This window comes from Chinchilla lanigera, unplaced genomic scaffold, assembly GCF_000276665.1.
Source record: "Chinchilla lanigera isolate Chin_1 unplaced genomic scaffold, ChiLan1.0 scaffold00031, whole genome shotgun sequence".
Lineage (NCBI taxonomy): Eukaryota > Metazoa > Chordata > Mammalia > Rodentia > Chinchillidae > Chinchilla > Chinchilla lanigera.
In genome coordinates this window covers 4,997,967-5,010,813 of record NW_004955432.1, presented here as the reverse complement: position 1 = coordinate 5,010,813, position 12,847 = coordinate 4,997,967, and the positions used below count along the sequence as shown (strand labels likewise).

The window sequence follows — 12,847 nt, the reverse complement described above, 5'->3', positions numbered from 1 at the left end:
GGAAGTAACGGGGATGGCAATGGTGGCTGCAGAGAAGCAACGTGTTGTAGGTCAAAATTCTCAGCTATTATGTAGTTGGTGGCAGGGAGCCATGGCACCTTTTCTAAGACAGTGTTACAAGATAAAATGTCTCCTAGGGCTCAAAAAGGTAGGTAGTAGTGTTGCGGAGTGTTCAGAATGTGGTTAAGGGACATAGTCTGCTTTCAGATCCTGAGTCAGCTGCTTAGAGGTGGTCTGACTTTGGTGAAGCAGTAAAAACCTCAGTTTCTCCCACCCTAAAATGGAAATAACAGTACCGGTCATCACTTCATAGGGTTCTTATGAGGATTAAACCGATTAATCTCCTTGAATCTCTTGGGAGGGTTACATGACCAGTGCCTATATATCCATCAGCAGGTTAATGCATAAAACGTGGCATTTATGCACAATGGAGTACGACTCTGTCATAAAGAAGGATACATTTGAGTAGTTTGTAGGAAAATGGATGCACCTTGAAACCACAGAAATAAATAGGACACACAAACTTTAATATCATATGATTTCTCTTTATGATAAACTCTAAGTATAAATAAATGAAAGAGCAAAATAGATAATAGGAAACAGGGATATAGGAAGCGGAAAAGGAGGGGAAGGAGACACACAAAGAATTAAGATATATTATATACAAATGCCAATGTAATCATTATGCATCATAAATATGAACAAAAAATTGGAAGAAGGGAATCTAGAGCTGGAGGAAACAGGAATTGAAGGGAGGAGGAGATTAAGAAGAATTAAGGGTTGTTATGTACTCCCTAAGATGAATGTAAACATTATGTACAGTACACGTGTACTAATAAAAGTTTTTAAATGTTAATTTTTTTTTACTATGACTATCATTATTCCAACTGGTATGTACAGGACAGAGAGTAGCAGAGACCCACTCTTCATTGTTGGGAGGACGCCAACAAGTGGGTGAAATGACCACTGAGGGGCGGAGGAGGGAGGACAGTGCAGGCTACGGAGAAGCCTTCACTTCATGAGATAGAAACTGCTGCTTGAATGAAGCTGTCTGGCAACTTGGAAGCGGGTGGTGATTGAATTTCACCGGAAATTAATGAAGCTAGGAACAAATTAGTGGTAGGCAGAAACGCAAGACAAATATCTTTAGATACCAAAGTATCTTTTTTTTTTTCCTCCGGCACCGGGAACCGAACTCATGACCTTGCGCTTGCCAGGCAGATGCTTTGCCACTGAGCTAAATCCCCAGCCCCAGTACCAAAGTATCTTTAAAGCCAATGATTAAGGTGTAGAAATAGCAAAAGGCAGGACTACCCATTGCCTTAAGTTTATAGTATTTTATATTCATATTTTCATGTCATTGGGACAAAAACACTGAAAAAATGGAATGGTACAGCCTTATCTAAAAATCTCTGGGCTAGTGTGATCCTTAACCCGGACATGGCCTTGACAGGTGACTTCACTTAATGCCCAAGACTTTAGAAATAACACGGTCAGGATAATATGATACTTTTAAAGCCATGTTGCCCTATTTTACAGAAGATTTGAGGCCACTCAGAAAGGTACATAAAATGTAACAAGACTGGGTAAACTAACCGTGATATAACAGGATATAGTGTGGAAGTGGAAATAGTAGAGGCATAAATAGAACCAAAAATGAATGTGATTAAAATGAAAGTCTGTATATTTGTCCAAGTGGGTCACACGGTAGCCCTTTAAGCAGTGAACCATGCTGTAACCGAGCATATTCAACTAGAACCGAGAGGGAAAAATGGCATGTAAGAAAAAAGTGACTATGCAATACAGAAAAAAATTGAGGCAATAAAAATTACGAGTAAAAAAATAAAAAAATAATGCTTTGAAGTATGCTATTAAAAGAAAACCTTAAAGGAAATATCCTCACGTTATGCTGTAATGAATGAGGATTCTCTTCTCAGCCTTTTGTAGCAAATTGAAGGGCCAGAATATATGAAAGTGAGTGTATGTAGACTAGCTGTTAAAAGAACTATTTGCTCTGAGTTTATAAGCATGGAAATCTTGGATGTGAATTTATATTGCTTTGTGAAGTAGAATTGTGAAGTCTGCATTTACTTTTGCTCTTCTTAAGAATGTAATATGGACAAGAGAAAATATTAAGTGTTTACAGAGATATACAGCCAGGCGTGGTGGTGCACGCCTGTAATCCCAGCACTCGGGAGGCTGAGGCAGGAGGCTCATTGCAAGTTCAAGGCCTGCCTGGGCTACAAAGTGAGCTCAAGGCCAGCTTGAACTGCACAGTGAGACCCTGTCTCAAAGAAAAAAAAAAGATAAACAAAGAAACTCCTACTAAAGCAATACGCTAAACTATCTTGTTTAATAATCCTAATTAAAACAGTATTTAGAAATGCTCTGGAGGAACATGGACCTTGGTTTCACAGCTAAACTTCAAAAAGTCAGACGCAGGGCTAGGGATTTAGCTCAGCGGCAAAAGCGCCTGCCTGGCAAGCGCAAGGTCGTGAGTTCAGTGCCCGGTACCGGAGAAAAAACAAAACAAAACAAAACAAAAAATCAGACGCACTTTTCCGTACCATTTCTACCCTGGATTTCTCATTTCTATTTACGTAGTCAAAACTCTTCCTTCTAGTTTCCTCTTAGTTACCCTAAAACATGCAGAGATACATCTCAGAAACACTGAGAAAAGACTCACGCACAAAAATTTCCCAGGGAATTGTCAGGCTCGACAGAACGGGTCAGGCTCGAGGTTGTTTTATGAACCCTATGAGATGTGCCGTCCCAGCACAGCTCCCTTAAGCTTTCCAGACTCAGGGAGCCAACTGTGTACCTACTTGCGTACACTTTTTAGAGACTTCTGTGGACCTGGCTCCTGCTGACTCAGGCACCCTTCGACGAAGGACCACAGAGGCCAGCACACCCTTGGAAGTTCAACGCGGTTCACAGCTTCCCCTGCAAACGCGTCTAGCGGGCCGTGCCGGAAGCAAGCCGCGACGCCGCTGGGGTTTGGGTGGGACCACGCCCAGGGGTGACTCGCCCTGGGTCACCTCACTGCCCGGGCTACAAGAAGACCGGCTCGTCCCGCCCCGCTCCTGCAGGCAGAGGTGACCGCTCGCGCCGGCGCTGAAGCCGCGCTCTTCCTCCCCAGCCGGTCTCAGGGGTCCCCGCATCCCCGGGGTAGAGCGCGCGCGGCGGGGACCCGGCACTGCGTTTCCCGGCAGGTCGGGCTCCGCAGTGTGGTCCGCGCGGGAGAAGGCGCTTTGGAAGCGGGGCTGTGGGGGTTCGAGAGGACCGCGGGGGTGCCTGTCACAGTCCCGAGATGAGGCGCTCCCCGAGCGGCCCCAGCGCGTGCATCCATCTCCGCGCGTTTCGCGCCCCCGGTGGCGCGCTCCTAGCTGAGCCAGACCTGGCCTCGCTGGGGCGACCGCGGACAGGAGCGGGAGGGAGGGAAGAAAGCGCCCTCGCCTGGCCCGGGGTCCCGGCCACAGGAAGCCCCGCACCGCCACGGTCGGGGAGAACCCGGGGCGCACCGCCCGCCCCCGCGGCCCCGCGCGCCAGAGACCCGGTTCCCCGCGCTCTCCGGGGGGCGAGCTGCACTCATGGCTGATGCGCTGTGGTCTCTCCTCAGGTCACCATGGATCTCGAAGGGGACCTCGGTGGAAAAGCAGGGAAGAACTTCTATGACCTGGGCAAGAAAAGGTAGCTGGTTTGTTATGCTTTTCATAGTTTACATGGCTTAAGAAATTTGGGCGGCTTGTTTCTAGCCTCCAGTTTGGAAATAAATGAATGGTGAGACTTGCCGTGAGACTCTCCAAAAGTGCAAGCCCGCTTTGGAAGCAGGCTTCCTGTGTAGGGCAGAACAGGGCCCTTGGCAGAGTTGGGCGCAGCGTAGTTGCTGTGACTAGCCATCACTCACACCCTACCTTGTTAGATTGTCTTTTGCTCTACAAGCAGTGTTAATCTTCACACACCCGAGCTATCCGCTGCTTGGACTCTGCTCTGTGATCCAGTATCTTGTCATAAACAGGGACGCAAACTTTGCGTGTTTGCCGGGTGGCAGATGGCCAAAACTACGACGAGGTTATTTTTGTTTTGTGTTAACTGGCGACAATTATGTGCATATAAAATTGGTAATGTAACCACAGAAAGGAAAGAATTACTTTAAGTGTTTGTTTACAGTACTCTGCCTGAGAAATTTTAAACTTCACTCAGTAGGTTCATTTGTTAGTAAAAAAGTGTACGTTATTAAGTATAGTAATATTACTAGAAATCAAGCTTTCCAGTGTAAGTGAAGAGATATAAATGTGTAAATCAGACTTTAAAGCCTTTAAACTTGTACTGGAAACTCCAGTATGAAGTCCTGATTTTTTAATAGTTTATTTTCTTTCCACTAAGGAAGACACATTTTCAGTGCCAAATCCTGATTTCTAAACACCGTTCCTTATTAAAAAGGAAGCGCACCCCACAGAAAAAAAGTAAATTTCAACCAGGTCTTGGACAGGGAGTGTGCTGGGGATATCTTGTATACCCCCAAACAAGTAAAATTTAATAATGTAGTCAAAAGACACAGGATCTATGCTTCAAGGGGCCTCCACTAGCCAAGTCTGGGACGCGTTGAACATCAAAGGAGGTAATAACCATAAGTGATTTTGAGATACTGAATATAATACAACTGATGAATCCCCAATAATACTTTGAGGGGGGAAAAAAAGTGAAAGAGGGTATGAGAAGTAGGGGAAATAAAGGAGCCTTCTTTACAGAAAAATGTAGCTAAATTTATCATATTGGAACCTCACTGTCATAATTAATTCAGGCAAGGATTGCCGCTGTGTCCTAAACCATTTAGAGAAAAGTTGTATCTAATAACCATCTCCACATTTATTATTAACGTGGAGAAGGGAAGTGTACTTTTCCAATGAAAGATTTTGCAGTTGCCATCTGAACCAAGTGGCCAGTCTTAACATCACTTATGGCAGAATAGACCCTGTTAAATTACTCAGGATGAGATGGAATTTGAGTGCACAACACCTCAAAGATAGTATGTTTGCAAACAAGTTGCATATGGATCCAATTAAGCTTCCAGACTGGTGCTGTCCAATAGAAATATGAGTTGCCATTTTCCCTTCAATGATCAGACCTCCAATCTGCTGTGTATTCTACAGTTATTGTACCTCTCCACTCAGTTTAAAACTGATATATACAAGATGTGGGACATCCCATAAGATAACTGTTCTTGCCCCTTTCAAACAGTTAATATAAAGAAAAAGATGGGGCTGCTAGATTAAGAGGGACTAAAGAGACATAATCATCAAATATGATGTGTGAGCCTTGATTATATCAGAGTTTAAAAAAGAGAACCGCTTATAGAAACAGCTCTTGGGAAAACTGAATGTGGGTTGAATATTAGATGATGTCAAAATTGCTACTCAATTTCTTAGATGTGATAATAGTAGGAACATTCATGGTTCCATAACATTTACAACTTACCTTTAAATATTTCAGCAAAACATTAACAAATGGGAATATATACTCTCTTGTACAAATACAAAATATAGTCAACATGTTCATTGGTTGATAAGCCTAGGTGAATTGGGTGGGAAACACTTCTGTTCTTTGAATTTTTCTGTTCATTTGAAATTTTTCATATTGACAAACTTAAACTCACAACACATGCACAAAAAGATTCCACGTAGTCTGTTTATAAGTGTTTTAAAATATGGTAGTGTCTATCCTGAAGACACAAATATTTAGATATATTTGAGTGAGAAAATTGAGGCTAGGTAGAGGGAAACGGTAAAGTGGTTGATCCGCAGTATGTCTTCATTTTATTATTGGTGCTGCCGTGGCGTATAGATTTTGCTTCAAAGTAACGATGTTTTAACTAGTTCTTATTAAAGTGTGCTCATCACTCTTGATTTTAATTTGTTATTAGAACTGTACATTGTAATGTGGGGTTGTAAAGATACATTTGACTTTGCTAATAGTTCTGAGATAACAGTACTACCTGGAGTTTCTGTGTTTGTAAACACCCTCTTTGAAATGATATTTTGTGACCGACTTGCTTTTGTAGGTCAGTGGTCCCTGCTGTTGGGGTTAAATGAAGAATCTGGTAGGGGTCAGAGTTCCTAGGAAAGTGTATATCTGTGTAGTGAAGTATCTCAGAAGTCTAAGGTCACAGCTTATGAGTTAGTGGTCAGGGGACAGACATTGCAGTTAAAATCTTGGCTTCATTCCAGCGGTGGGACCTTGGACAAGGCCGCTAACTCTTTTCACTGTTCTGTGGCTTGTCATCTCTAAAAGCACAACAGAAAGTGTGCCTTCTTCAGGGTTGTTTATGAATCATGTGCAGGAAAGCTATAATATTGTAAATTTTCCAAAGCAGCATCAGTTTTAGAAGATGAAAGAATTAAAGAAACAGCTTAGGGCTTAAAAGCAGTCCATTTTACTCCTGTGGTTCTGTTTGCAGGAGTACTGACACCATACATTTACTAGGAGTAGGGTGGGGCCAGACCTGAGGGTGTTTGTGTTTTCTTGCTAACATCACTCTAAAGCCAAATATTCATAAACTTTGGATTTTTTCTTTAGAATTCTCTCTACCTCCTTTTGTGTAAAGAACAGAGAAAGATGAATTTACAGTTCGAACTTGAAAATCTCTTCAAAAATAATATAGGCCTTTCTACAACAGTCTTTCTCATATGTTTATGAAAATGAGGTTGGTTTGTTATGGTTGGTTTGCTTTCACGTTCAAGGTGGCAGCTCCATACAGAGAGTGGAGTGTGGCTTACTGAGGTAGATTCTTTCAAAACTGGCCTCAAAATGGTAGTTGGCCTTTTTACGCCTAAGGACACATTTTTCACAATTGATAGAACAGATTTTTAGGCCGTAGCTTTTCTAGATTAACTTGTTTTCATAACTTAGATCTGGAGATCTAAGTTATGAGCCTTTCAGAATCAGACTTACTCATAAGGAAAGTTAATTATTTTTTTCCTAGGTTATACTCAACATCTGATCACCACAACTTTACAGTTTTTCTCCGGTGCCAGGAACTGAACTCATGACCTTGCGCTTGCCAGGCAGGCGCTTTTGCTGCTGAGCTAAATCCCCAGCCCGAAAATTAAAATATTTACCCAAGGGCACAAGGAAGAAAGTTTTTTATAGAAATTCTAATATCCAGTGGTGTGTATGGAGATTTCTAAGACCTATGTAAACATGTAAACTTTATAAATTAAATCATACTATAAACCTGGTTTTTATTGAATAATATAAACGTCTTTGTCCTAGTTCTCATTAAATGTAAACATTAAGCATTAATTTGGTAATTTAAAAATTTGTGTAATTTTTAAAGTGTTTTGTAATTGCTTTGCTGTATTTTTCAGTAAAAAGGAGAAGAAGGAAAAGAAACCAACCGTCAGTACATTTGCCATGGTGAGTTTTAAATGTATTTACTGTTCAAAATGTTTTGTACATTGGACATCTCTTTCTCTAGAAACAAGGTATTTTTTACTTTTCTCTTGTTATTTTTTTCCTTATTAGTGCCTATTTTTACAACATGTGGGGTTTCATTGTGTATATTTTGATTGTATCCATCTTCCCTTTACCCTTGGTTACACCCCTCAAAATTACATGTATAGAAGTATTTCTTCTGATATAATATTTTATTAGAAAATCTGGTAATGGAGAGGCAAAATGAATTAGTTGGAGTCACAGTAGTTTATTTTCAGAGAAATACTCACCATCACTTGCCATGTGAGTGGAATGTAGACAGCCTTTTTTTTTTTTTGTCCTTTTTTGAGACAGGGTCTTGCTGTGCTGTTCAGGCTGGCCTTGAGCTCATTTTGTAGCCCAGTAGACAGCCATTCTTGCTATACTAGATTTTAGTATTCTTCTGATTAGTTATATTGCCATTGATCTGTTGGCCTACAGAAACGTTTTTCCTAGTAATGGACTTTGCCCTCTGGATAGAGCAAGCTATGTTGTCATTATGGTCTGAAATCCTGGTAGATTTGAGGTCAAAGCCCAAGCATCCATAATAAAAGGTAGCAATGGAAAATTTGTTACCATGATTTGGAATATGTCATTATTTTTCTGTGCCGAATAACTGAAAATCTAGAATTTGAAAAAAGCTTTGTTTTTGTTTTTTGGTTGCATGGTGATTATTTAGAAACCTTTCGGGAACTTTGTGGATATAGGTGGTTGCTGATGATCAGTCTCACTGGAGTGTAAACTTCAATGAACTTAGGTAAATTATTTACATGAACTCTTCCAGGGACCTACACCCGGAAACTACTAAAACAATTAAGCCTTACAACAGACGCTTTGTCATTCACTCATTACACGCTACAATTTCTTTGTTTAAAAGGGGAAGAATGGATAGATGGTTGTAAAGCTGGATCTTAGTAAATTGAGTGTAAAAGGAGAGTCATGGAGTTTCCTTATTGAGAGTGCTGTCCTGGGTGACTGTAGGAGTGGTGTATAAGGAAATGGAGTGTGTGGTGGAGAGACGCCACCAGTAGGCACAAAGAGAGGAAGGGAGCTGAAGGAGAAGCACACCAGATGCGTCCATGTCGGGGCATTTAGAAAGGGGAAGCTGGGCTGCCCCTCAGTCCTGGCACTGCTTTCACCCCAGGTGCAGCAAACAGGCCATCTTGGGAGAGGCTTAAGGGAGGGCCCCGGTACGGTAGGCAGCTGGACTGTTGTGATGGACTCCCAGCCTGGCAACCACTGCACCATCTGGTGCCCACTTACCCTGACTCCCCTTTCCCCGGAGAGGGGCCAAATAGGAGAAATATTTCAGATCCGGGCAGTAGAGAAAGTGAAAGCTAGAGAATTATTTGGAGGGCAGTCACTGAGTTCGAAGGCTCTTGGGAAAATAACAAACAAGGACCTCGTCCTGAGGGCACCTGGAACCAGAAACTGGCTCCAGGCCAGTGGCTCAGTGAGGGACAGGGGTTAGGCTGCAGTTGTGACTGGTGTGAGCTAGGGAAGGAGAAGAGATCCTGGAGTGGTGCCAAGCAGGTGCTCCCCAGACACCAGAGAGTTTATGACTGCAGGATAATCTACTAGCTGCTGGAAACTCCCACCAGGCCAAAAGCTGCTGAGCCCTAAGCACCACGGAGTTTATGGTTGGATCATGACTCCTTGGGGTGCAGTCAGACAGTTTGGCAAGGGCACAGGGCCAGAGGGGAGTGGTGTTATTTTCCCATTACTGCTTCTTTTATTTTTTCACTTTTGCTTACCCAGTTAGATGAATTCTTTCCTTGGAACTCTTTGGTGATTTTGGCCTCCTTGTCTCCTGTCTAGGATACTTGAGTACTTTCTGCAACTTTGGCTTGGTGGAAGCCATGAATTTCTTTAGCAGCTCTTTGTTATGGAAAGTCTTTATTTTCTACCAATTTTGAAAGAAATTTTTGCAGGCTACAAACAGAATTAAACAGAATTGAAAATGTTTTCTTTTAAGACTTCAAAAACTTCAGTGCATAGCAAAGGAAACAGCAGTGAAGAGGCAATCTACAGAAGGGGAAAAAAATACTTGCCAGCCACTCTTTGGACAGAGAACTAAAATCCAGAGTATATAAAAACTCAAAAAATCAGGGCCCCCCCCTTCTAAAGACCCAATCAAATAATGGGCAACTGGAATGAATAGACACTTCTCAGAAGAGCACACATGAAAAAATGTTCAGCATCTTTGGCCATTAGAGAATTGCAAATCAAAGCAATACTGAAATTCCTCTTTCCTCCATTAAGAATGGCTATTAAGGAGTCAAAAAACAACAGATGCAGTGTGATTGTGGAGAAAAAGGAATCCTTCTACATTGTTTATGGGAATTCAAACTAGTACAGCCACTATGGATAACAGTATGTAGATTATTCTTTAAAAACTAAAAGTAGAAATTCTATTTGACTCAACTATTTCCCTCTTTCCAAAAGAGTGAAGAGTTACCATCTTCACATGTGTGTGCTACAGTTTCTCTTGATGTGTGGCTCCTTATTTTCTGCCTGTATTTCATTCAGAATTTTTGGAAGATGAGACTGAATGCTTAGTAATTCATAGACAAACTACTTGAGCCACCAAATGGCAGTTTCTGTTTGTTTTAAATTTCATCTATCAACTTATGGCTCAGTTGGATTTAGCCCAAAATATATTTTCAGTTTGTTTATTCTGAGACCAGGTTCTTTCTGTCATCTTTTATAGTTTAGTGTACTTCTGTCTGGTTTTTGTGTCATTATTTTGTTTTGGTGCTGGGGATTGAACCCCAGACCTCATGTGCTATAACCACATGCTCTTCCTTTGAATTTCATTTCCAACAGAGTCTAATTGTTAATACTCGTAGGTTATTTTTTTAAAAAAAAATACTCAGGAGCTTATATTTTAGAAAATTTAACTGAGCTACTCTGTAGAGGTAATACCCTCAGCATTCAGTTAAAGCCACAAAAAACAAAAAACTGGAATTTGAATGAGACAATAACAAACACACACATAGCACTATGTGGAAGACATTTTTCTAATGACTATATACAATGTCATGTAATTCTTAAAACTCCACTTTAAGTAGGTAGTATTGTCTTTACAATTTTATAGCTGAAGAAATGAGGTTAGACATTACCACAAATTTATCTTATGGTTCTTGAATCAGAGATTGTACAGGGCAAAGTCACAGTGTCAGCAGGATTATCTTCCTTCTGGTAGCTCCAGGGGAGAATCTTTTTCCTTCCCTTTTGGAGCTGCTGGCAGGCACTTCCATTCCTAGGTAGAGGGACATTCCAGCCTCACACTTTCACTGTCACATCTCCTGACTCTAAGCCCCTCCCTTCCTCTTAGAAGCACTTTTGTAATTCCACGGGCTCTACATCAGTCCTAGATAAACCCAGGTAGTCTTTCAGTCCTGAAGTCTTTAGCATCTTCTGTCTCTAGGAAGTATATTCACAGGTTCCTGGGATTATGATGTGGACCTGTTGGTGGGGGCCGTTATTTTGCCTACAATTCCTGATCAAGACTCAATGTCTCTTTCCTTCTAGTATCCCTTCTCCAGTATTGCAGGTCTAGACATCCGCCTACAGCACCCACGTCACCTCACTTCAATCCCTCCCTGCAAATATTTGATTGCTTTTTTTTTTCATTTATTTGCAGAATTTAGTGTAAAAACCCAGTCTCCTTCCTAAAACTACGCAACACCCAAAACTATGACCTCTGTCTTATCTGTGACTTCTCCACAGACAAACCCTCTCCCTCACTCTTCTTTTACACCAGGGTTCTTTCTGTGTGTTCCTGGAGACGCCGAATTAGTTTCCATGTAAGAATCTTTGCAGTTGTTCTTCCTGCCTTGAATGCCTTGTCCCTAGATCATTACATAATAAAGTGCATCCTTCCTGTCCCTGAGTTCCCTTTTTGGGGATGTACTTTCTGACTAGCAAGTCTAACCAGCTGTCCCTGCCAGTCCCAGTGGCACTTGCCACTGGTGTATGGTGTTTCCTCTGAATACTTCTCTCTGATTTCTTCCTCATGTTTGCCTTCTTTCTGAAAGCAAGCTCCATGAGGGTGAAGTATATGTATGTTGTCTTCACTGTTATGTGTCAAGTATCAAGAACAGTACCTGGAATTTTAATAGGTACCCAGATATGAATGAATATTGAATACCCTCCTTCTGATATTTGCACTACAATATAAGCTTCATGAGAACAGGGAACTTTTCTTAGTCACTGTTGTTGCCAGTACCCAGAACTAAGCATGATTCTTACTTGGTACTCATCAAGCACTTTGCAAATACTGAATGAATGACTGGATACGCAAAGGGGTGAATCACTTACATTATAGGCTCAAGATGCATCCATTTTCCTATAAACTGCTCAAATGTATGTATCTTTCTTTATGGCAGAGTAAAACTCCATTGTGTATAATGTCACATTTTTCATGTTCATTGATTAGTTGATGGACCTATAGACCAGTTCCAAGGTTTAGCCATTATTATTATTTAGCTATTAATGCTACTATAAACACGGGTAGGTATGTATCAGTGTAACCTGATGTCTTTAACTCTTTCAGCAAGATACCTAGAGAGGACTAGCTGGATTAAGTTGAATTCCTAAAAATTGAGAAATCTCCATACTGATTTCCATAGTAGTTATACTAATTTACATTCCCAGCAGCAAGGTGGAAGAGTTCCTTTTTCCATGCATGCAATCTGACCAGCAGTGGTTATTATTTGACTTCTTGATGACAGCTTTCTGGAGTAAGATGGAATCTCAGTGTTGTTTTAATTTGCATTTATTTACTGGCCAGAGATGTTGAGTATTTTTCATGTATTTATTGGCCATTTGTACTTCTTCTTTGGACAAATTCTTATTCATTTCAATTGCCTACTTGTTTGATTGAGTCTTTTATTGGGGGATGGTCTAATTTTTTTAGTTCTTCATATATTCTAGATATTATTAGTCTTGTATCTAAGGAATAGCGGGCAAATATTTTCTTCCCATTCTGTAGATTTTCTGTTTATTCTTTTGTTTGTTCCTTTGTTTTGTAGAAGCTTTCTAGTTTGGCATAATCGTATTTGTTGATTCTTGTTGTTTCTTGTGCAATTGGAGTTCTGTTCAGAAAGTCCTTGCCTATTATGCCTGTGTTTTCAAGAATTTTACCTACTTTAGCTTCCTTGTAAAGGTTGATACATTGTGTCAACTTGAGAAATTTAGAAGTTTAATTAAGCTACTCAGCAGGGAGCCAAGGTCTTTACTTTGTAAACATCCTCATATTGTGCAAGAAGAGGACACCCCCGTGGTGTGAGTGCTACATCTGTGGGGGTGTAGGGAGTGGGGGTTTGTGGGGGGGCTACTTACAATATAAGAGGAAAAGGGGCTTGTCCCC

At 41.1% G+C, this 12,847-nt stretch overlaps 1 protein-coding gene across 1 annotated transcript in view; it reads left to right on the top strand.

Moving 5' to 3' along the window:
* The window catches only part of Abcb1 (ATP-binding cassette, sub-family B (MDR/TAP), member 1), a 173,576-nt gene that overhangs the window by 74,536 nt on the left and 86,193 nt on the right, over positions 1 to 12,847 (top strand). Inside the window, exons 2-3 of the mRNA XM_005387974.2 lie at positions 3,620 to 3,690; positions 7,368 to 7,416. Of these exons, the coding sequence (XP_005388031.1) occupies positions 3,626 to 3,690; positions 7,368 to 7,416 (114 nt within the window). The 5' untranslated portion in view covers positions 3,620 to 3,625. The remainder of the gene's footprint in view (positions 1 to 3,619; positions 3,691 to 7,367; positions 7,417 to 12,847) is intronic.